A 26277-nucleotide genomic window follows, 5' to 3' on the forward strand; every position below is an offset into this window, starting at 1 on the left:
GCTTTAAAACTAAATTTGATAAAAATCAAGTAAATCGCTAAACAACAAACTTAATTGTAGGTAGCGCTTCAACAAGTGTCAAAATAAATCAATAAATTATAAAATGTTACAAAAAATATACCCATCTTTAGTCAAACACACGTAACTTACCAAAACACCAAACCACTAGTACCCAAGAAAAATTTTAAATTGTCAAAATAAATCTAACTTCAAAAATAAGTTGTAAAACTATTGTCAACTTTGAAAAATCCATCAATAGTACCAGTAAAATAGTGAAACCAACACAGTGTAATAAGAAATCAAATCGTTAATCCAAAGAAATTATAATACTCATCAGCAAAAAAAAAATCGTAAAAAAACTAGCGAATGCAAACAGCTGGAATTGTAAATGATAGTGTACATTTGAGTAGTAATCGTAAAATCAAAACACCAGTAATAAAATGTTGTAAATTGTCGTGACACAATAATAAAAAATAAATAAATGATGTTGTCTAAATTAGAATTATTAAAATCGTATAGTAAGTAAAATGTTTTACTGTAATGTAAAAATTGTAAAAATAATTCTAATAGAATTTGTAAAATGTCACTTGTAAATCAAATTTATTGTATTAATTGTGTTTAAAAATGGAACGGACTAACCTTAATTATTGTTAAAATGTTTAGTCAAAAGTCACGTCCAACTTCTCCAGCAACAGCGGCAACAGCACAAGATTGTATCGGATTGTCAAATTCGTCTCAATAGCTCCAAAAACTCACTGGATTGTATTCGTATCGAAGGACCATGTTTCTTGTATTGCGTAGCGAATGGATAACTCCAAATAACACTACAGTGAAGATTTTGAGTATTTCACATTTAATTGTAAAATCGTACAATTTTATTGTTATCGTATTAACAGCGAAAGAAAAAGAAGAAAAAAAAAAGGAAAAATTTGTGCCGCAATGACTGCTGGTGTTCGTTCTTCGTTTTCGTCTGTCTGGCCGCTGGCCCCACCTCCATCGATCCGCTTCGGTCTCCCTCTCGAACGACCCGTATGACCATAAAAGGCAATGCGCGAAACGGCGTCCGCTGATTAGTCGCCCGTGACAAACCGGCGACGAGTTTGTTTTAATGGGGTGCACTTATTTTGCTCAAACGAGTTAGTGGAATAAGAACTAATATTAAAAAATGCACAAACAGTTTTAGCTACAGTACCACTTGACATTAATAGCAACTTAACTTAATTATTAACCAAAAGTACTAAAACAGCTAAAAATGCTAAAGTACCAAAAGCCCGAACATACTATAAGCTGCTAACAAATGTCCAAGTTATGTTGTGCTAAAATAATAATCCAATAAGATACAATAAATACTAATTTTTGACTGGTTGGTCAATGTCATTAAAGATTTTAATGTCTAATATAAATAGACAAGTATAATGGTCTTATAATTTTGCAATATGTTTAATTTGAAATGTTAAAGAAAACATAGTAAATTATATTTTTTAAAGGGCAAAAAAATTGTAGGCAGATATTTCTGTTTTACTGTTTTATCACATTTTAAGTAATTTTTATTAATCTTTTAAATCTATTCAATATTAGTATTGGTATTTTCAATCCTATTTAAGTCTATAAAATGGAAATGAAGTTTACATTTAAATTTACATATCGACCATGCTGAAGAAGAGTGTTATAACTCAAAAAAGGTAGTTTTTCAGGAGAGCCGTTTAAAGTTTGTGATGTAACGTTATACGTCATAACTTTGACACACATTAATATTTCAGTCTAGGTATTTTTTTATTATTAGTAGCTACTAATTATCTTTAATGGCAACTTGCTGAATATTTTAAATGTTTTTTACTTTTTAGGTTAAAAGTACTTGTAACTGTCTTGATCATATTTTAATTTTAAATTTCGTTTAGCAACAATATATCTGTGCATAACGCAATATATCATGGCATTTATTTATATTTAAGTAAACGATTGTTTACATCTTAATAGAAATTTGGTTTATTTTTAAAGATTTTAGGGCAAGCATTTAAATATTTTGTTCAGTTTTACTGGCAAATGGCTTTGAAACTAACATGTAACGCTCTTTTTAAAAAATAAAACAATATCCTAAAGTTTTTAAATTTTTACTAGCTTAAAAAATAGAACCCGTAGTTTTTCTATTAAATAATAACCCGTAATTTTCTTAATAGTAAAATTACCTATCTTTAACAGTTTCTAAGAAAAAATATTTTTGATGATAAGTAACATAGGTACTAGGTATAATGATTATAATAGGCAAAAAATTATTTAAAGGTTTTTAAAGAAATCTAAATAATAATTAGGAACACATTTTTTTTTCTCAATTAATTCCACCAAGCCTTTTTTCTTTGCTTCTGAAATCCCTGGTTTTTTTATAAAAGCAGGATTTAACAAAATGTTTTGAAACTGAATGTTTTTTCTATGGTTTATTATTTCTGCTTCCATAAAGCTTTCTTCGCCATAGGAATATTTATAAAACAAAGTGGTTGGATTTATTTTTTGTAATTTCATGACTTGCAAATTGGAAAATTTTACATTTTTTGGAATATTTATATAAAGTTTGGATGCTAAATTTTTTAAATCAAATATGTCTCTAAAACCTAATTCGTTAAGCTCATAGCTTTTTCCCTTTTTTTTTGCTTGTCTAATCATAACTGCATATTGGTCTGGGACAAAAATTGAATTAGACTTTTTATATTTTGTCACTTCAGATTCTATCCTTGCATGTACGCTGTCTCCTTCATTCTGACTGTGCCCTTTTATAAAAAACTTATGAGTAATAGATTTTATTTTTAATTTACTAAGCATATAAATATACAGGGCTAGAATAAACTTGTTTTTGTTTTGCCCGCAGCAATTATCGGAATAGAAAACTATATCCAAGTCTTTACTTTTGTTTGTTATGTTCTCAACGTATTTAAGGATGCAAGTGCCAATTTCATTTGCCCCACGCAAACCTTCTCCTTCATGCCACATGTAGCATACACCTTCTGTGGCCTTAATATCAAAAAGAGTAAAATTAAACACGTTTAATTTGGAGACATGATAAAATGAATTTGCATGGCCGGTTGGGCAGGGCAAAACTTTTTGAAGATCATAAACTACAACCTTTGTATTAGTATCAGTATTTTGCTTGTCCTTTTCTTTTTCTTCGCGACTAAGCACCTTTTCACGTACATGTTCCTGGTATTTTTGTTCTAAGTTAGCTTTCTGTTGTTCGGTTCCGGTTTCATATTCCAAACACACCTCACATTGATCCTTTTTGGGTACATGGAAAGACAAGTTATACTCCTCATTAAAAATTTTACTATATAATTGGTAATTGCCGAAGTCTATTTTCTCTGCTTTACACAATTCAATGTAGTCTCTATGAAGGTCTGATAATGTTTTGCCCCCTTCTATAAATTCGCGTGAAGTATTAGCCCTACAGTAGTGAGCTTCAATTCTTGGAATTGAATCAATGTGTGACCTTATTTTATTTTTGATTTCATCACTCACATGTTTGTGGTTGCCATGCCTTCCCCTTCTATCGATATCAATGACTTTTCCTGTTTCACAAACTTTCTGTTTTTTCAGCACGGTTTGAATGGTTCTATTGTTTATAGACAAAGTCGCCATAAAAAAATTTTTGCATACCCTTATATTTTTTCCCAATATTATGAAGAAATAGGCATTATAGCATAATAGGGTTTCTCGGATTAGCAACATTACTGTACTTGTATTTGGGAGTAATTGTGGTCATATTTGATGCTATGTATTCCCTTTGTTTTGTTATGTCACCAAGATTGTAAAATTCAGAAAAAATTTTTTCACGTTGTTCGAAAGATATTTTATCATAGCATTTTATTCTACACTTTTCATCACATGGAGGAAGAATTGTTTTCTTTGGTTGTTCTTTTCTTATTTTTATTGTTTCATTTCCGAGTTTTCGTACTTGAGTATAAGCATAAGATTCTCCTCTATTTCTTAGAATTTTTGCCTGATTTTTTTGCCACATGTCCGGTCTTCTTTTATTTTTTTTACAAGTTTTATTATTATTTTCACTTCGGTTAATAACTTTTCTTTTTTTACTGGGCTGGAGATTGCTTTCGTCCACCTCTGATTCTTCTGAAGAACTTGACAAGGTTGATCTTTCAAATAGAGGGTCTTGAACACTATCATCAGTATCGTAAGGGTCACTTTGTAGGTCTTGATCGGGTTCATCTTAAAAATAAACAAAATATTGTACTCTCCATCAGTATTAGATTCTGGTTAACTATGAAAAACCAGCTTTTTTCCTGTCAAACAATGTTGTTTATATTGTTTGATAGGTGGAAAGCTGGTTTTCGACAGGTGACCAGAATGTAATACTGATGGCGGGTACAATAATGGAGTACTAAATAACAATTATTTACCTTTACGTATTTCGGAAACCGTTAAACTATTTTGTGGCTGCTCATTTTCATCTTCAGATGACGACGAATCTGAGGTATCTGAGGAAGAGGAGCTAGAAGATGATGAAGAACTACTTGAAGCGGGAGGGGGTAATGGGAGTAGTTGCTCTAAAAAAATTAAATACAGTATAACACTTTTTACTACCCTAACAAAATTCTCAATGTTGTAAGTACCTAGGGGCATTTTTTCGTTTTCATTCTCATTGTAAATCGTTGTGCCATTATCTTTTAGGCTTGACTCTTGATGGCCTTAAAAGTAATAAGTTTATTAATAACATTTCAGGCTATAATTTACTTAGTTTACCTTGTATACTATAGCCTGATTAGGAATAGCTGTCTCATCATAAGACTCAATATTATAAGAGAATGAACTATCCAGAACTTCCATAGTTATTGTGTCATTAGAAATTGCTTCATTTATTGGAATAATATTTTCTTTATTAGGGGATTGATTGTTAGGCAAATTTATAGTTGCTTCAGTTTTCGTGACAATAACCTCATTTTTCAAAACATTATTATCAATTACCATGCGCAAAATACGTGCACTTCTACCATATTCCATGTTTGAGGTCGTAGCTAAAAGGATTTTTCAATTATATTATGTACGAAATTATAATAATGTGTATAAATTAAATTCTGTATTATGTATAATAGTTATTTATGTATTAAGGGCATGAAAAGATTTTTATGATCCGAGGCTCTATTTGGAGAGCTATAAAAGAGCCATAGGCTCATAAAAACCAGTTATGCCCTAAATGCATACAAAACTTTATGCACGATTAACATACAAATTTATTGTAAAATAAATAAATTGTATTTTTTTAAAATCATTCATGTTCCATTTTTCACGATCCCGGTATATGGCGGTGATATTTGATTATTGTCAAACCTCATACGTATTTACTGTCAAACATTTTATTATAGCCCTCTTATAATCAACTTAAAATTATTAATCCTCAAACTTCAAATCAGACCTCTTTTCTTTTTATTACGCGAAGAAACATGTATAACAGGCGCTCTACTATGCTTATTTCCTTTTAATTTTATTCTATCTCTAAATCCCGCAAGATAACACTTTTGTTATGATAAGATTTTTTTGAAAACTTAATTTTGATTTTACTCTTGTATCTTGCAGACGTTGCAAAAATGTGATAATAATATAAATATAAAAAAAAAACAACTCAATGTGGTTTTATATCAAAATAAAACATAACCTTTACATTACTTTCTTCATAAAACCGTTTTAAGTCTAAATGTAACATTATTCTTCATAAAATAAATCAGAGTTCTGACCCATGCTTCTAAATAAAAAAGTTACATTCATAAATAAAACAGCACTTAAGAAAAATTTAAAGAAATATATCACTTACCTTTTAACAAAAGCGTTATATTTTAAACTGTAACTGTTTTGAAAAAAAAACCCTTATGCACAAAACGTTTCAAACTGAAATGTAACACTTTTTACGAGTCGCGTTAATGATACCACGTGGAAAATCTGCGACATACTAAGTTGTCGCGCTCTTTCCCGCAGACTGTAAGAAATATGCCGAAATCTGCGCGTTACATGTTGCCAGATTTCTGGTGGTATTAAGGTCAGAGATATAACATTTTTTCCCATAAAAATATATTGTTTTTAAAAGCTATTTATATAGAAAAATTAAAAATTTTAAATTTTGAGTTGTAACACTCTTCTTCAGCATGGTCGATATATTTTTAATCTATTACATATTTAGCATATAATTTAAGAACTACTTCAAGCAATAACAGGTATAAAAATAGTGTTTACATTATTACATTATATTACTAAAATATTTGGCAAAAGGTGACAAGATCACAGCAAAAAAGAGATTATTATTATTATACGTCTTTCCGTCTTAATGTTAGGTACACGCCCTACGTCTTTTAAGATTTTCCCGAAAACGCGTCTCTTTCCCGTATCTCATTTCGGAACCTTCAAGAAGACTGTCCACTGATGTCCCCTTTCGTCATCGCCGATGTCACCGTTAAAGTAAAAACTGCCACCTAATCATAACACATCGATAAGGAGCGTTCACGGAGCCTGAATGAGATTATTGTTTATTGAAATGGATTTCGAAATAAAAATAATATTATACGTATAAATTAAATAACTACGAACCTAAAACTAATTTATCCTACACTCGGCCAGTCTGACTATGAGTCCGACTCGGACTCATCTTCATACGAAACCCACGCTTTCATAAACTCTGCACATGTTGAAGTTCGGATGGGTCCATCATGAATTCCTACTTTTACGACATCGTACCTCTCATTATCTTTCACCTTTATAACTTCATACGGCCCAAGAAACTTCTTATGCACTTTTAATCCAGATCCAAACTGCGTTCTTTTGATAGCTATCAGATCACCTTCTTTATAAAGCTTAGCTTCTTTCCTTCTTAGGTTATACCCTTTTCTATTTTCTTCTTGTACTCTATTTGTTCCTTACACTGTTGGCGTAGTTCTTCCCTGCTTTCTGCAAATTGCTGTTTCGCTTCTTGTTCTATTAGATCTCTAATCATGATATCTTCTTTTTTCCTCATTTTTATTCCTATGAGAATTTCAAAAGGTGTTGAGTCAACACTTCGTTGATACGTTGAATTAAGGGCTCGTTGAACTCTGTCGACATATTTATACCACTTTGTTGGATCATTTAGACTAAGCTTAGTTATAACTGGTAAAACGGTTCTGTGAATTATTTCCACTTGTCCATTACCCCTAGCGACGCCGGTTGTAATGGTCACGTGTTCTATACCTTCCTCTTTGCAGTATTCATTAAATTCATGTGCTGTAAAAGCGGTACCTTTATCTGTAATGACTCTTTTTGGATTGCCAAACGTCTTTTGCAATTTCATTAAACAATTTACTGTCTCCTTAGCTGTAGTCGACTTCGTGGGGTACAGCCATGTAAATTTGGTAAAGTCGTCAATTATAGCAAGAATGTATTGATATTTCTTGTTTGTAGAAGCAATTGGCCCTACATGATCGAGATGATAGATATGTAAAGGACCTTCTTGCTTAGGTATAGGATGATATAGTCCTTCTTTCTTCCCTTCTTTTCTATTACCTAATATACAAGCAATGCAATTAGAAATAACAATTTGAATTTTTTCCTTTAACCTAGGTATAAAAAATTCTTTTTTCAGTACTTCTTCTGTCTTCTTCACAGCAAAGTGTCCATCCTCGTGAACTTTTCTTATTATCTCGTTTTGCATCCTCTTTGGCGCTACTAACAGTTCTTCACCATTCTCGTATTTATACAATAATCCATGCTTCAAAAAATAACCTTCATGGTCTTCTTTCAGTTCTAAAAGCTTTTTAATAGATACAATTTGCTCATCTTGTTCTTGTGCCAACTTCAATCTTTGTGTGATCCCGTCTTCTACAGACATTGTAAACACTTGTGGATATCGACTTAGAGCATCTACATGAGGCAAACGACTTCCGCTTCTATGCTCTATCTCATAGTCGTATTCTTCTAGCAAAAGAGCCCACCTCGCTACTCTGGTCGTAAGGTCTTTTTTCTCCATTGCCTTTTGAAAAGCTGAACAGTCTGTTATGATTTTGAACTTTGAACCCAACAAGTATACTCTAAATCTTTTAACAGCGTTGATAATAGCTAAAACTTCCAGTTCGTAAGATGTATATTTTTCTTCTGCCGGTGTTGTCTTTTTACTAAGGAAGTACACAGGATGCAACTTGGAGTCAATATTCGATTTTTGTAATAAACAAGCTCCATAGCCATGTTTGCTCGCATCCGTGTGAAGCTCTATTGGAAGTCCTCTTTGATAAATTTGTAGAACAGGATATCTCGTAAGTAAATCTTTTGACTGTAAAAAAGCTTGTCTCTCTTTGTCTTCAAACTTGAAAAGTACGTTTTTTTTAGCATATCGCTTAACGGCTTTGCTATTTTGGCGTATGAAGGAATAAACTTTCGGAAATATCCCGTTAATCCTAGATATGACTGTAACTGCTTAGTGGTAGTTGGTTCACTAAAATATTTAATAGCCTCAGTCTTTTCTTCAGATGGCTGTATTTTCCCGTCTTTATTAGTGTATCCTAAAAATTGAACTCTTCTCTTTAGGAACTGACATTTTTTCTTCTTAATTTCTAACCCATGTATTCACGCTAACTCTAAAACTTGTTTTAATCTCTCTATCCCTTCTTTATATGTCTCACTAGGTATAATAAGATCATCCATGTAATATATGACAACATTCTTTGAAGTTAACGGTCGAAAAATATGGCTTATAAAACGTTGAAACACCGCTGGGCTATTACATAGTCCAAATGGACACTTTAGAAACTCATATTGCCCAGAAGGTGTAACGAAAGAGGTATACTTAATACTTTCTTCTTCAACGTCAACATGAAAAAAGCCATTCTTCAAATCTATCGTAGTGAAGATTTTTGCGTTTTCCAACTTGTCCAAAACATCTTCTATTAGAGGCAGCGGAAATCTGTCTTTTATAATATTTTTATTGATCTTACGAAAGTCACAACAAATCCTGGTAGTTCCATCTTTTTTACTAACTAATACTATAGGACTTGCAAAATCGGATGTACTTTCCCTTATTATGCCATCCTTTAACCATTTCTCAATTTGTCTGTCTACCTCTAATTGTTCCGTTACAGCTAATCGCCTTGGCCTTTGATAAATAGGTTCATCATTCTTCAGTATGATCTTCATTTTTATGTCAGTCCTCTGGGTCTTTTCCGGCTTGTAATTTTTAATCAAATTGGTCACTTGTTCCTTATATTCTGGAATTTCAATATGAGTTACCTCTATATCAGTTGTTAGGTCTTCGTCTTTATCAACAGTGATCTTCATTAAAAAGTTATCTTTTTCCTTTCGGAAAACCGTTATTCCGTCTTCTCCTATAAAAACCTCAGCTTGCTTGAGTAGATTATTTCCTATAATTACCTGAAAACTAGTAACTTCCTTTGGTAAAATGTGAAATAAAATTTTAAAATGATCTTCATTAATTTTAACTTTCTTCTGAATTGATCCTAAAGTCTTCATTTTATGTTCACCTAGTCCCTTCACAGTAATTGTATCATGGGATAACACATTATTTTCAAAGTATTTGTGATATGTATCTTCTCTGATTGCACTTATATCACTTCCAGTATCAAGCAATGAGTTTATACTAACTTTTTCAAAATTCACTGTTATCCAGTTCTTTGGTAAAATATCGATAATACTAACATTTTGATGCGCCATTTTCCTAGTGTCTTTGCCAGGACACTGAGATGCTAAATGTCCATAATCATTGCATTTAAAACATTTTACTGCTTTCATTTTGCTCGGGCAATCTTTAGACTTGTGCCCTTTATCTCCACAATTAAAACAACGAGGGCTACTATTCTTATCAGCCCTATCTTCCTTCTTTACTTCTTGACATACATGTTTCCTATAATCATTTCTTCCGTATTTATTCTTGTCCTGATATCTCGGCTTATCTTCATGTATTTGTCTTTTAGATTTTATTTGTTCGTATAACTTTATCTTCTCTTTGAATTCGGAAAAATTTTTTGCACCGTACAAAACAATTTTGTTGGCTGAGTCATCTTGAATCCCATCTATAATGTATTGAATCACTATTTCAGCTTCTAAATATGCTCGACTTCCTATTTCTCTCATAACTAATGTATACTCTTGTATCGATTCCGAGAATCCTTTTTTCCTCGCCATCAATAATTTATGAATTTGAACACTGCTAACTTTTACTTCAAATTCAGCTGTTAATTTCTTCTTTAACGTCTTCCAAGACTTGATTCCTTTTTCGGATTGTACGAATAACTTAGCTAACCCAGTCAATGACTTTTTTGCAAATATTAACTTCTGTAAGTCATTCCAGTTGGTAATTTTAGCAATTTCTTCGAAATCTGAAATCCATTTCTCAATAGGGTAATCGTCCTTGCCATTAAAAGGTTTAATGCTATCTTCCACGTCACGAAAAGTTAAGGAAAATGATCCACAATTTTTCTTTGGCTGAAGTGAAGTCCTTTGGAGGCGATTTCTAACCTCTGCCAGTGGCTCATTATCGTCTTCAAGGTTTTCGTCTTCATCGTCCTCGTCCTCTTCTGACTCGTCTTCCTCATCGTCTTCGTCTTTTTCAAGCTCGTCCTCGTCATTTTTACATGATAAATTATTTAAAAATACACACACGCGTCTCACTATTGCGTCTTGACTTCCTGCATAATCTAAATTTAAAATATGACACACACCTATAATGTTATTAAACGGCACACTATTCATTACACTATCCACTTTTTCACTAAATTCTTTAGAAGTTTCTTCTAAATTAAATCCGGTAAATTTACGAACACTCTTTCTGGCAACTCGCGCTTGACCCTCCTTACTGAATGCTATGATGTATAAAGCTTGAATCGTCTTCAATTTAGCATTACTTATATTTTGGCAAATTTTCTCAATACTTAAAGTCGCCATTTTTTTTTCTTAAATAAAAAAAATTAAAAAAAACGAAATGAAGAAAAAAAAATAAATAAAATAGAAAACGACTTGCGTAAAGCTCTATCCTCTTACTTTCCTTTTAAGCGTGAGTAAAAATATGCTATACCTAATATCGACATAAAATAACGCTATGAAAATATAAACAAAATAAATACCCTTTAAATAATAAGAAAAATATGTAAAAAAACTTCACTTAACGTAAATAAAATAAATTGGTAAAATAACTCGCTTAAATAAAATAACTTTAAAAAAAAAATTAAATAAAACCAAATCACTCATCAGTGTTTATAATCCCTTAATAATTAACCGAAACTGCATTTATAATCTTATAACCTAATAAAATTAAAAATAAATCAATACCAACTTCTAAACATAAGCATTTAAGCAATTAAATCTGATTTTATCATAACACAAAATAAAAACGCATTTCATTTATTTGTGTATAAACATCAAAAACAAAATACTGTCTATACAAATGTTTTGTTTTGAAAAGAAATCCTCCGATTTAACTAAAAGTAAACAATCGCGTCGCAAGAAATTAAAATGATTCATGCATCCCACCTTGCCACGAAATTCGAACAGACACCATTCACTGAACACTGGAAAAAAGTACCTGCAATACATCCCATGTTGCCAACGACTCGAAAATCACGCCATCTCCATCATCAAACTGCTGCTCTGCTTAGATTGGCAATCATGCACGAAACATAAATGGAAACTGCCATCTACGATTGTCGCCTGGAATCAACAAGATTGCGCCATCTGCTTGGGGATCTTTGGTACTGCCCGTCGTCGCCTCAAACTCTCAAAACTGTCGTGAGTGACACTCCCTCGTCAACAGGACAAAAATGCTTGGCGGGCAAACAGCTCTCCAGCATTCAACAATGGGGCAATTGTTTAACTTAAAATCTAGTACAGTACCTTCGTAAAAGCTAAATCCGTCAATCCATCACTCACTAATAATTATTCACATTAATCTCGTCGTAAAAAAAACTCGTCTTAACATCTTAAGCTCACGCTCACCAAATTCACTCCACGTAACCCTTTTACGTTTTGTATCCCGGGCGAGCCCCCAAAAATGTAGGGTTTTCTATGTTGTCTAGGGTTTGTTGATGGTAATGAAAAGTCCGGTGCGGGATTTTCAAAGTATTTAATAAAATAATTAAGAAAACTATTGCACAAAAGAGTTTGGAGTAGACTTAACTGTTAACTGATATGGTAAATCGCGTTCACATCCCTATGTCGAGCGGCTTTAAAACACTTATAACTCGTCTCACGTCTTATAATAGAAAAGGAAAAGGATGCAGCCACGTCTTACTGATCCTGACCTTAACCCGTCTTTACGTCTTTTATACGTCTTGCCGTGTTAATATTAGGGACACGCCCTACGTCTTTTAAGATTTTCCCGAAAACGCGTCTCTTTCCCGTATCTCATTTCGGAACCTTCAAGAAGACTGTCCACTGATGTCCCCTTTCGTCATCGCCGATGTCACCGTTAAAGTAAAAACTGCCACCTAATCATAACACATCGATAAGGAGCGTTCACGGAGCCTGAATGAGATCATTGTTTATTGAAATGGATTTCGAAAGAAAAATAATATTATACGTATAAATTAAATAACTACGAACCTAAAACTAATTTATCCTACACTATAAATATCTTTGCACTAATGAAAAAAAAAACGGTTTATTATAAGATGTAAGTGGAAATGAAAACATCTTGTCGGACTTGCATTGTCTTATTTATTTAATGTAACACGACGTTTCGGTTGGTAAGTATCTCCAACCGTTATCAAGTGTAAAATATTGTGTATATAGAATTGTTTATGCTTACACTTTTTCTAATCATAATTGCGGTCCATAACGGAATAAGAGGTATATATTTCTTAATAAATAAATTAAAAATATCTTTATTAAAAAATAGATTGTCATCTCCGGAATCAATTTTGAGTGGATTAATAGTTTCTAGGGTGTTAAAATACCTCTTGTAAAATGGGCTCGCCTTGTATATACCTTGATCTTCCGCTGTTTCTGAGTTTTCCGGAAACCCAAGTGACTCGGAAATAGAATCTTCCAAACAGTTATTGTTGTTGCTAGAGAGTTTCATTACAGCTTTTAAGACATGAGGATTTAAATATTCAGATGTTGTAATAATAGCAAAATTTTTTACATAAATATCTAATTGGGCTATATCGGTGATTAGAACTGCTGCAGCCACCAAATCTTTAAAAAAATTTTGTTGATCGTCATTGTAACAAAAATTGTCCACATCCTTAGAAACCATCTTCATCCAGTGGGCGCAGCATAAATGTAAAATGATCATGTCATCTGATGATTTTGACATGCCTGTAATAATACTATAGCACTTTGCTATGTACTCTAAGAGAGTACAACGATTGAATGCTTTTGAAATAGCATGTAAAGTGGCAAAAGAAAAATCGGTAACAATAACTGAAAAAGAAGGCCAAAATTTATGATACAAAAATATCTAAAATCGTGTAGTAATTTAAATATCGCATTTGAATCGTGCTGAGGACACCATAGAAAATATGGGAAAAATTCTTTTAGAAGAGGTTATGTTTATTACCGCTGTATAGAAATAAACTCTTTTGCTTTCGGGGGTGACTTTCTTAACTATGCTTCCCGTAGCATCAAAATAAATGTATGGAAGATTCTGGTTCGAGCATTCTTTTTTTAGCATTTTAAGTTGTTCGAGCTATATACATCAACATTTTGAGTGAATAAACTTATTACAATTTTGAATTTTTTGCATTGAGATTTATTTTATTTGCAAAGTCCAAAAATATTAATTTTATTATATTTTTTTAAATATTTTGTGTATTTAAAAACTATTGTGCAAACATTGTTAACATGTTTAATTAAACGATTTTTCAAATAGTAGGGATAGAATTTAGAAACAAGTTTTCCTCTTTTATAAATAATTTTAAAAATATTTTTCTCTATGGCAAATGTGCCTTCTAAAAAATGCAGTCTTTGATTGTGTGTTTAAATGTAGATGGAAAAATGTTTTTTGAATTCGGTGGTAATAAAGGGTTAGAGACATGGGGGCTTGAAAGATTTAATATTTCCTTGGTATGTCAAAATTACTGGGTGTTATGTGCAATTTATTGGTCTTTTCTTTCAAAGATAGATCAGGTGCTATGTCATGGTAATGGGTAGTACTTACATATTCTTGTGTGTTAGAATTATTTTCACTGCTAGAGCATGGTGTACTATTGGGTACATTTTGCAAAAAATAATTATCATCCTCTCTAATTGTCTTAGCCCCAACCTCTAATAATGAGTTAATATTTGAACGAGTATTTGAAACTTCTAAATCAAAAGATGGATGATCTAATTTGAAAGAATTATCATTAATTAAGTTAGTTTCACCTATATTTGTTAATTTTCCAGTCTTTTTTAGTCTCTTCCACATAGAACGAATATTGATGAATTTATTATGGTTTTTATTGTTTTGTTTCATTTGAAATTGATCACATATGTGTTTCAATTCTTCTAAACTTGCTTTCATGACTAATACATTTTTCTCTTTTAAATAATGTTGCAAAGTTTCTCGACAAACTTTTTTAATGCATACATTATGTTCTATGCCTGTTGATAATGACAAATTTTCAAAATAAAATTTTTTGAACATTTTATTTTTAAAGATTATTTTAAGTATAATTGACTTATAACCATATGTAAAATATACTATCGTATTTCCGAAGGGGTTGGAAATAATCAAGTTGCTTGTTACTATACGACTGACTTTTATTACGTTCAAATCAACCAAATCATATACAGCAACGTTTGCAATAATTAAATAGGTAACAATAATGGGGTTCCTAATAGGTTCAAATAAGTTTATAGTTATATAAATAATTTAAAGGTAAGCATTTTTCATATTGCACCACATTGCACCACATCTTCCCCTTTTCGAAAGAATAGAATTTATCTCAAGGATGAATTCTATTCAAAAGAAACAGGCCTGGATAACCTTAATGAAAATATAACTAAAAATAATCCATAATAAAATATAACCCATAATAAAAAGAATGTATATACAATTTAATACCTATATGCTAAAACTTATAACTTGAAAGTACATACGTATGCATAAAAATGTAGGTTTATTTATTTGTTTATTGCGCAATATTAAATTTTTCAATCCGATTTTTATGTACAGTGAATTCTTTTCCTTTATCATTTCTAATGACACAATTTACGTCTTCCGCTTTAATTACCTCGAAAGGACCTTGAAACCAAGGATCAAGTTTGGTTCTATTTTCATTTTTGAATATAACCAAGTCTCCCGGGTTGTACATTGAGATTTTGAGAGTGCATATCATACCTAGCTTTACGGTTTCGTTTTGCTTTCATCATAAAATGTCTAGCCCTTTGATGTGAAATCTGTAATCTATGCCTAACTTCCTGATAATACGCGTCAATATTATACCAAGGGTCAATTTTATGTGTAAGTTCGTCGGGAAGATCACCTACCAAATACTAGTTCAAAAGGAGTGTAATCGTGGTAAACCCCCGGAGTTGTATTGTAACAGAATGCATAAAATTTAATCCATTTATCCCAATCTGTAAACGCGTCATTAATGTAAGATCTAAGGTATTCGTTTAGTACACGATGATTTCTTTCGCATCCACCCATACTCTCGTGGTGGTATGCTGTTGAAAATGTATGCTCGATTTTTAGGATACTCGACAGCTCTTTCAAAACTTCATTTCGATATTCGGTTCCCATATCACTTCTTATTTCCTTCATTGGGCCAAATATTAACGTTTTCGACAATTGCTTTTGCGACTGTAAGAGCTTCTTTGTTTTGGATTGGTACAAGGACTACATACTTCGTAAGTTCACATTGCATAGTGACAGCGTAAGCATTATTATTTTCCGTCCTCAAAAATGGGCCAATTGTATCTATTAGAAACAATATCAAATGGTTGTTGCGGAGTTGGCGTAATCACCATGCGTATATAACGTGCTTAATTTTACTTTTGTTAACTTGGCATTTTTTGCATTTCATAACATATGCTGCAATGTCTCGCGACATATTTTTCCATCGGTACTTTGACCTAAGTTTTTTCAAAAGTCTCTTTTGGCCGCAATGTCCTCCTGTTAATGGATCATCGTGATATTGCTGAATTAATTTATGTTTTTCTTCATTGCTAGTAATTTTTTCTGGTTCCCTGTATAAATATATAGTTACACTTTCTAGGAAATCTTGTCCAATTAATTTAAAATCATTTATCGTATACGTTTTAAATATTTCGTCATTTACCTTTAACTTCACTTTTTCGATTTTATTTTCACTAGCTAATTTCTGAAGCTGAGACAATATTTTCCTTAAGGAAAAATTGCCATTAGTGAAAAATATTTTAGTTTGAATGTTCTCATCATTTATGTGTTTCCCAAAATGCTGGTAGAATCTTGACACCATTTCTGGTGTCAGTTTTGCCGTCTGCCCAATATCTGTTTCCATCCCGAGATTGATTTTCTGAATGAACTCTAAAATCACAGTCCCTCTTTTTGCGATAGAAATGACAGTGCCCACTAAAAGATCGAGACCGGACAGTGTGTGCTGTGCTCCTAGTTTGTATGCGATGAATCTAATCACTCGCAGGACAGATCTGACATCTGCTATTTGGTGAGTTGGGTCCTCAAGATTGGCTCAGTCTTCAGCAGTGGGCACCCCAGAGACCATGCACTGCTCTACACTGAAGGGCTCCTCAAAGCCTTTATTTTTAGCCAAATATTTTATTTTTAAAGATTATTTTAAGTATAATTGACTTATAACCATATTTAGTATTAATTAATTTCAAAGAAATTTCGTTCAAAATATCACGTTTTATTTCATTGGTAAAATTAAACCCTGGTTCTTTATCATATAATACTTTTGAAATGCCACACGCTTGGAAATTTTATTCCGCATTTTTGGTGATTTGTAAATCAGGGTAACTTGGCGGCTAAATTAATTTCTTGTGCACCAATTAATTTCACATAAATAAATACATTAAGTATCTACTACTAGTAATAAAGCTAAATTTTTTATTAATTTCTTCTATGTTTTTAGCGCTATTAATGTTGTGTCCATCGAAAACAACATTTAAATGCCATTTTCCCACTATATTTTCTCCATTTCTTAAAAATATCCTTTTCATTTTCTGGTTAAAAAGATTGCAGAAAATTTGTCAAATATCTATAATAAAAAAAACATACTTTAAAATTTTAAATTACACATAATTGTCGGCTCATATGACCCAACCCACGGTATTCCCATCCCGTGAGGTCCTAATTTTATTGTTTACTGATATTTATGAAAAAATTATGCATTTTGTAAAATGTTTAACATGTATTTCAAAAAAATGTATATAATATATGTATATAATATGAATCAAAAATAACTATTCATGTAACTAATTTCAATTTTATTAAAAAGGTAGCTGGAAAATGATGGATGCATTTTCCCCAACGTGGGGGTTTTAAATAATTTTTTTAAATAGGATTTTGTTTTACGGATAGGATAAATGTTTAATCAATTTAATAAATCTTCATTGAATTTTGTTGGTATACAGGGTGGACTTTAATCCCTGAATTTTTTTTTTTAAATTAATTTAATTTTATTATAGAATTATACAGGGTGGTGTACACAAGTAGTATAAAAGATACTTGAAGTAAATTTTTTTTTTTATTTTGTTACTACAGGGTGAAACAATTAGTGGTTCCAAGTAACTTGTCTTATATTATAGGGAGTTTTTTTTTTCTTTTCCTTTTGCTTTCCATATACTTTTTTTTTCTTAATTTTATATACTAGATGCTTAAAAAAAAAAAAAAAAAAAAAAAAACCCGCTCTACAAAGTGGGCGTTTGGCGGAAGTTGGATGACTCAGTGGCGCGAAACATTGGAGTTGTCCAACTCAGTCAATGGGTAGACTAACTTTGTACAGTTAGCTGGTAGTGGTAAAATTCCACTTAGTGCTCTTTTACCAGTATGGGGTGTCTTCCATTAGAACATACCCATACTAAGGCTCAACAAAAATATTTTTAAAAAAATTTATGGAAATTAAGGAAGGAGGGGGAGATTGGATTTTCATTTTTTTTTATATAGTACTTTTCTTTTGAAAGTTTTTTTTTTTTTTTAATTTAATTTCCTTTTGGCAGATTTAATATATTATAGGGTGTTTGAAAGTTTGAAGATTACTTATCTACTTACATTTCATTTTGTAATTAGGATTATAACTTGTTAAGATTTTCTTTTAATGTAATGTTTCAGCTAGACAGGGCTAATTAAATAAATTACTTATAGTAAATCTTTGAGGCGAATTAAATTTTTTGGGCGAAATTCTTTTGCTGGGCTAGGGGAAAATCGGCACTGCTGGGTCATGCTTACTGTAATACTGTGAAAATATAAATTGTTTTCGAATTGTTTTTCTGAATTTGGAGATTTTTTTAAGAGTGATTTAGGTATAAAGATATTTAGAGCTTATAGAAATAAAATTTAGATAGGTATTTTATATTAGATATTGTTATTATAGATATATTATTAGGTATAATTATTCTAGGTTGGGGGGGAATCTTACTGAGGTGTTTTACTAACAGTGATTAGTGTTGCAACTCAGTAAAGCGTTTATACTGTCATTGGGATTTTAACGTAGGTTAGGGGCAGTACAAACCCGGGACTTCAGATTTTCTTTTAATTTTTTTTGGAACGGGGTGGGTTGCACTGTGTGCACCGTACCTTGTTAGCGGCTTAGTTGCTCAAGTTACATCACAATACACAATACATACAGGGGACTATAATTAAAAAAAAAAAAAAGGGAAAGAAAAGAAAAAATTTATTATTTTTTTTTATTTTTTTTGTTTGTATTATTGGCGGAGATATTTTTGGGGAAAATGGATATAAATAAATTGGAGCTGGACGAGCTTGAGTATGAGCTATCATCTCGAGGTGCTATCACGGCTGGTACTCTTATTGAAAAGCGTCAACGTTTAAGGTTATATTTGAAATTAGAGAAACTTAATAGCTTGCCGATGTTTGAGGTAATAGAATTGGACCCTGATAACGAAGTTGATATTTGTACAGGAAAGTGTAATTTGTTGGAAAGTGCTATCTCAGGTCTTAGTGAATTGAATATTAATAAAGAGTATAGTAGGTTGCGGTCTAAGGCCTTACATATCCAGGGTCGTTTCAAGAAGTTATTAGAATTTCATCCTGATTTTTCTGAAGAAGTAATGAGTTTGTCTACTCAGCTAAATTCTATTATTGATAGGTTAGAAATGGCTAAGAGAACCTTGACAATGAGTGTAGAGGAAATTTTGCAGGTGCCGGTTACTATTGAGGCTTCCCCTGGAGAGGATTCCCTTCTGGATCATCCTCTTCCTGTTTCTCAAGCTCAGACAGAAGTCTCACAGCATCTTTCATCCAATGTGATTCCTTCGACGGTATCTGTAAATCCAGGTCCCTCTTGTTCGTTTCGGCCTGCTTCAATTCCGTTTACTCGAACAGCACCAACTTTTTCTGACCACACTTCGACACATTTAGTTCAGTCACTTCACACCATTCCTTCTACGAACGTTATTTCACAGGATCCAGTTAACCCAATAACGTGTTCTTATTATTCCCCATCGAGGAACTATTCCTTTCCTCCACAATCTAATTCCACCTTGAAGCGGAATGTACCCGTGTTTACTTCTGCTAATGCTAATGTTGTCACGATTCCGTTAGGTTCCGATGATCTGGCTAAGAGCTTTTCAACAATTTCAAAATGGCAGTTACATTTTGATGGTTCTGGTAGTGTTACCAATTTTATTGAGCGTGTAGAGGAGTTGGGTTTTGCTTGTGGAATATCTTGGAATCAGCTGCTGCATTGTGCAGTAATTTTATTTTCGGACACAGCCTTGTCTTGGTATAGATCTATACGCAGTGATATCAGGTCATGGGAAGAATTGAAATGTAAACTTAGGTCTGCCTATTTATCGTCAGAATATGAGGAGGATATTTGGTGTGATATAAGGAATAGGACACAAGGTCCAGTGGAGAAGTCGGTAATCTTTATTGCACAAATGCGAAACTTGTTTCGAAAGTTACGTGAACCTCCATCCGAGGAAATGCAACTTCGCATTATACGCCGAAATTTGCTCCCCTCATTGCAAAATCAACTTGCACTTCACAATTTCACCAACATCACAGAGCTGGAACTTGCAGCACAAGAGATTGAGAACATCCAATTGCGAACTCAACGCATGCAACCTCCTCCAGTAAACCCTAATAATGTCGCCGAGCCTGAGTTGATGTATCAGCGACCAAGAAACCCTCGTGTACATACAATGAATTCTTCACCGCACCTTCAGAATTCTCGTGGTCCGGTGGTTTGTTGGAATTGTCGTAGTACTGGCCATTTGAGTAGTACTTGTCCACAACCCTTTCGTCGACACTGTTTCCGTTGCGGTCGGGAAAATGTGACTACCCGTTCATGTCCAAATTGTAGTAGGTCGGGAAACCCAAGGGCGAACTGTTAGTTAGTCGAGAGATCAGTTCGATTCCTAAGGTCTCGACTAGTAACCCCAGCTACCCTATTCTAGATTACGCCTTCGCACAGTGCAAGGGTGATGATCGTCCTCATCTCGAAGTCTCGATATTTGGTATGAAATTTATTGGCTTATTGGATTCTGGAGCAAATGTTACTGCTATTGGTTTAAGCATATGGAATATATTACAACGTTCAGACATACAATTGTTATCATCACCTTTTTCTCAGTGCAATTTTGGAAATCATAGTTCTAGTAAAGTGATTGGCGCAATTAACTTACCTATTGTTTTGTATGATAAGGTAGCGGTTTGCAGTGTTTTGGTAGTGGAGAAATTGAGTTGTCCATTGATATTGGGTACCGATTTTTGGAAAACTGTTGGTGTCGTTCCTGATTTGCAAAATAGTTGTTGGTATTTTGGTGTGCCGTCTCAGGACATCTGTATCACTGAAGCCATTATTCCTCAGGAAACTTTAACCCCAGAACAGCGATCCGCCTTGGATAAATTGACTTCAAAATACTTTTCTTTAATGGGTGGTAAGCTTGGTCGAACAGATTTAGTGAAGCATCAGATTAATACTGGTAATGCCCAACCCATTCGTTTGCGCCCTTATAGATACTCACCCGCCACTCTAAAGATTATCGATGAGGAGGTTGATAACATGCTGCAACTCGATATTATCGAGCCATCACAATCTGCCTGGTCTTTCCCTGCCTTAGTAGTACCGAAAGGTAATGGTAAATGGAGATTTTGCGTGGACTATCGAAAACTAAATTCTGTTACGGCTAAGGATGCTTATCCGATCCCTTTTATTGATAGTATTTTGGACAAATTAAGAAATGCAAAGTATCTTACTTCGTTAGATGTTAACTCTGCATATTGGCAAATCGAGGTTGATGAACATTCACGTGATAAAACTAGTTTTTCTGTCCCTGGTCGGGGACTTTATCGATTTAAGAGAATGCCATTTGGGTTGACGAATGCCCCTGCAACTTGGCAGCGATTGGTAGATACTTTATTGGGAGCTGATTTGGAGCCACATGTCTTTGTTTATTTAGATGACGTAATCTGTATTTCTGAGACTTTTCAGCAACATTTAGAGGTTTTGGAAGAGATTTTCCAGAGATTTCATAGAGCCGGTATAACACTCTCTCAGGATAAGTGTAAATTCTGTCGATCCGAACTTAAGTATTTAGGATATGTTGTCGATAAAGATGGACTTCATGTCGACCCGGATAAGGTGACAGCCGTATTGAACATTCCGACTCCAAAGAACACCACAGAAGTCCGACGTGTCATCGGTATGGCGTCCTGGTACAGGCGTTTTATTCCTCAGTTCTCAACCGTTATTTCTCCCCTTACCGCTCTTCTTTGTAAACACAAAAAGTGGAACTGGACCCCAGAATGTCAAAATTCGTTTCAGAACATCAAAAATTCGTTAGTTTCCGCTCCTGTACTTACTTGTCCTGATTTCTCGAAACCCTTTTTGGTTCAGACTGATGCCTCAGCGTATGGGATCGGTGCTGTATTATCTCAAGAGTTTGATGATGGTGAACATGTTATCTGTTACATATCTCGATCTCTGTCTAAAGCAGAGAGGAATTTTTCCACCACAGAGAGAGAACTGTTGGCCATTATTTATGCTTGCGAGAAATTACGACCCTACTTAGAGGGATACTCCTTTAAAGTGATAACAGATCATCATAGTCTGAAATGGATTCATAGTCTGAAGGAACCAACAGGACGGCTTGCCAGATGGGTTTTGCGGTTGCAACAATTCGATTTTGAGGTTATTCATAGAAAGGGCCAAGATCATGTTGTGCCGGATGTTCTCAGTAGAGCTGTGCCAGAGATTGCTAAATTGAGTGTATACCAGGAACCAGAAGTTGCAGATAAGTGGTATCGAAGAGTTTTCAATCAGGTCGTAGAGAATCCTATTAATTATCCCCAATGGCGAATTGAAGGAAATTTAATTTACAAGTATGTGAAATGTTCTTACCCGTCTCTTCGAGATGATGAAGATTTCTGGAAGGAAGTAGTACCCAAGGATCGAAGACGTATGATTTTGGAAGAAAATCATGATCATCCTTTGGCTGGTCATGGTGGTGTCATGAAGACATACGAACGATTAAAGCGTCGTTATTATTGGCCAAAAATGAGAGCTGATGTCCTCCGATATGTTAGGCATTGCGCCAAATGTATTTCGCAAAAGCCCCTCCGGGAGCGACACGGATTAATGGGACAACAAACTCAAGTTTTGAAGCCATGGAACACGATTAGCGTCGATCTTTTTGGGCCCTTGCCTCGTTCTACTCAGGGTTACAAATACGTATTGGTCGTCTTGGATACCTTCACTAAATTTCCTTTGTTCTTCCCTCTTTGCTCAGCTAAGGCCCCTATGATTTGTCGTCTTATAGAGGAACAAGTTTTTCTCATTTTTGGTGTTCCCCAATTTCTTATTTGCGATAATGGTGCTCAATTTCGAGGTGAACTTTTTTCCAAACTGTGTGAGCAGTATAAGGTCAATATCCGATATACTCCGGCTTATCATCCCCAGGCCAACCCCGTGGAGCGTGTGAATCAAGTCCTTAAAACCATGTTAAGTTGTTATATTGAGGATAATCATAAGAATTGGGATCGACTTCTACCTAAGGTTGGTTCTGCCATAAGATCTTCGGTGCATGAAGCCACCGGGCTCACTCCCTATTTTATGAATTTTTCCAGAGAATATATGCCCTCGGGCGACCAACACAATAATAGGGATGTTCCCAGTATCACGGTTGGCGACTTTATGGCACGTTCACGTGAATTAAGTAAAGTATGTAGGGACGTTGAGGAAAGACTGAAGGCGGCGCATCAAAGATCAAAGAATCGTTATAATCTTCGACGAAGACCAATTAGTTTTGCGATCGGTGAGCGAGTTTATCGCAAAAATTACGATCTTTCTGATGCTAGTAAAAACTTTACCGCCAAACTCGCACCAAAATTTTTGGGCCCCTTTACAATAAAGAAGAAGTTATCTCCGGTAGTCTATGAACTGATTGACGAAAAGCGCAAGTTTAAGGGTGCTTGGCACGTTAAAGATTTGAAAAAGATCCCAAAAGAAGAGCTACTCGTTGATTCCGATTCCGATTAGACTTTATCGATTTTGCTTACTGGTCGGGACGTATGTTTTTTTTTTGTGTTTTACTTATTAGTTCTTTTGATTTTTCAATTCAAATATAATTTCTTTTTCTCCAGTTTCTTTCCTCAAAGCTGTGCGGACTGGGTATTTTGATGTTTTTGCGGTTATTGGATAGTAGCTACCTTGTTTGTTTTTCTCTTGCTAGTGAAGTTTCTTGTGGTGAAGGCCTACCACTTGAAGCATTTTAGATTTCCGATTAGGAATTCTATCAGAAATTACTAGAAATTTTGTGTTATTTGGTATTTCGTTGGTTATTATAGTATTATTATTTCATGAGTCAATCAATTTGAAGTTTTAATTTTTCTGACTTATTTTAATGCTTGAATAGCATTTTCAAATAATTAGATTGTTCGCACATTCTTTACTTCCCTTCCCAGTTGGATGCTTACTTCTCTTCGCATGAGAATTACTTTTCTGGTAATTCTCTTGGGGGAAGAGGGGGAGTTGTTGCAGGATTAATTACGCTTTAGACGGGATCTGGAGAATCCTAACTTTTATTCATTTGGTTAAAATATTTAAAAATGACTTTATTCTAAATTTTTCTTTCAAAACTGAGACACCCACCATAATTACAATTGCCTTCGACTCTTAATGGAATTCGCCAATATTTTTCATTAAACCACTATCAATATTATCACCATTTTAATTCTTTGTTATTGTTTACAATATGCTGTGCATGGAGAAGATTTCACGGCAATTGAATTGGTCAACCGGTTTACTAAAGCGGACGCCAGTGGCGCCGCGTGTCGAATTATTACGATTTGGCCCGTAATTGTACTTTCCACTAGGCACTCTATGGTTTGCTTATTAGTGACCTATGTATGGGTTTTGGTTGGGCCCATAGCGGCTAAACCCATAAAGTAACGAGTGAAGTTCCTCAATCTCCGGTCTTGCGCCCAGACGTCTTTTGGACTACTACTTAAGCAGTTCCGCGACGCATCTGGGGGTCTTTTCCAGCTCCTGCGTCCGTCAAGAGTGAACCGTGCTGCCCGCTGTGACGGAGAGAGGTTTGAAATAAATCTATTATCATCTCTCTCCGCCAGCACCTTTTTTGTTAAAATAACATCTAAAACTAAAATGCATTAGTGTTTCTTCAGTTTCAACGAAATATTTTTAAAGCAGGATGGGTTTTAGTAGTTTGATGCCTCTCGAAACTTCGTAAGTAGTTTTCACCGTTGGTGACATTTTATTTGGTGTTCCGTGTTTCCATTGCGAAATCTCTCTTAGGGCTCCTTAAATATGACAGTGTAAACCGCCAGCCGTGACCCAGCGGTGATGAGGATTTCGCCCTGAAGCCTGAAAAATAATTTCGCCGCCCTTAGCCCGTCAACACACATCATGCCGTAAGCCCTATGTAGTGAAAAATTGCCCATCGCGGGCTCTCGCCCCCGAAAGAAGAACACCATGGAACTTGACCCGTAAGCACATTCTTTTAATCTTAACCATATTCTTCTTTTGATCTTTTTTTTGTATGATTTAACATGAATTTATTATCACTTTCTCATTTTAATATTTAAAACTTAAGTACTTATATTTATGGTATAATTATCTAAATTAAAAACAATTCAATGTTACGCCTTATTATGTAATGTTTCCGAAGTGATCACTGACGAATTCAGGTATCTACCTTTGGGTTAGAAACTTGTATATATATATCTTTTATTTATTTTTGTTTACCTTTTTAAGACCATCTTGTATATTTACTTATATTTACTTACCATGTAGATTTAACTCCTTGTTTCTGATAAATTAAGCTATTGAGTATGAAGACTTTAATAAACACCCTATTTAAATTAAATTAAGGTGTTTTACTACTGAGTGAGTGAGTGTGAGGCAACTGACCATACAGAGAACCCACGAAGCCGGCCTGATAGGTTCTCTGTATGGTCAGTTGCCTCACACTCACTCACTCAGTAGTAAAACACCTTAATTTAATTTAAATAGGGTGTTTATTAAAGTCTTCATACTCAATAGCTTAATTTATCAGAAACAAGGAGTTAAATCTACATGGTAAGTAAATATAAGTAAATATACAAGATGGTCTTAAAAAGGTAAACAAAAATAAATAAAAGATATATATATACAAGTTTCTAACCCAAAGGTAGATACCTGAATTCGTCAGTGATCACTTCGGAAACATTACATAATAAGGCGTAACATTGAATTGTTTTTAATTTAGATAATTATACCATAAATATAAGTACTTAAGTTTTAAATATTAAAATGAGAAAGTGATAATAAATTCATGTTAAATCATACAAAAAAAAGATCAAAAGAAGAATATGGTTAAGATTAAAAGAATGTGCTTACGGGTCAAGTTCCATGGTGTTCTTCTTTCGGGGGCGAGAGCCCGCGATGGGCAATTTTTCACTACATAGGGCTTACGGCATGATGTGTGTTGACGGGCTAAGGGCGGCGAAATTATTTTTCAGGCTTCAGGGCGAAATCCTCATCACCGCTGGGTCACGGCTGGCGGTTTACACTGTCATATTTAAGGAGCCCTAAGAGAGATTTCGCAATGGAAACACGGAACACCAAATAAAATGTCACCAACGGTGAAAACTACTTACGAAGTTTCGAGAGGCATCAAACTACTAAAACCCATCCTGCTTTAAAA

At 33.8% G+C, this 26277-nt stretch overlaps 1 protein-coding gene across 1 annotated transcript in view; it reads right to left on the minus strand.

The window, feature by feature from the left end:
• Positions 1–3679: 3679 nt before the first annotated feature.
• LOC126749339 (uncharacterized) overlaps positions 3680–26277 on the minus strand; it is a 31909-nt gene continuing 9311 nt past the window's right edge. The window contains exons 3-9 of the mRNA XM_050459010.1: positions 10486–10664; positions 9073–9306; positions 7702–8026; positions 6868–7008; positions 4614–4688; positions 4401–4547; positions 3680–4209 (exon numbers count right to left, since the gene is read on the minus strand). Coding sequence (XP_050314967.1) covers positions 3680–4209; positions 4401–4547; positions 4614–4688; positions 6868–7008; positions 7702–8026; positions 9073–9306; positions 10486–10664 — 1631 coding nt within the window. The remainder of the gene's footprint in view (positions 4210–4400; positions 4548–4613; positions 4689–6867; positions 7009–7701; positions 8027–9072; positions 9307–10485; positions 10665–26277) is intronic.

This window comes from Anthonomus grandis, chromosome 24 (assembly GCF_022605725.1).
Source record: "Anthonomus grandis grandis chromosome 24, icAntGran1.3, whole genome shotgun sequence".
Taxonomy (NCBI): Eukaryota; Metazoa; Arthropoda; class Insecta; order Coleoptera; family Curculionidae; genus Anthonomus; species Anthonomus grandis.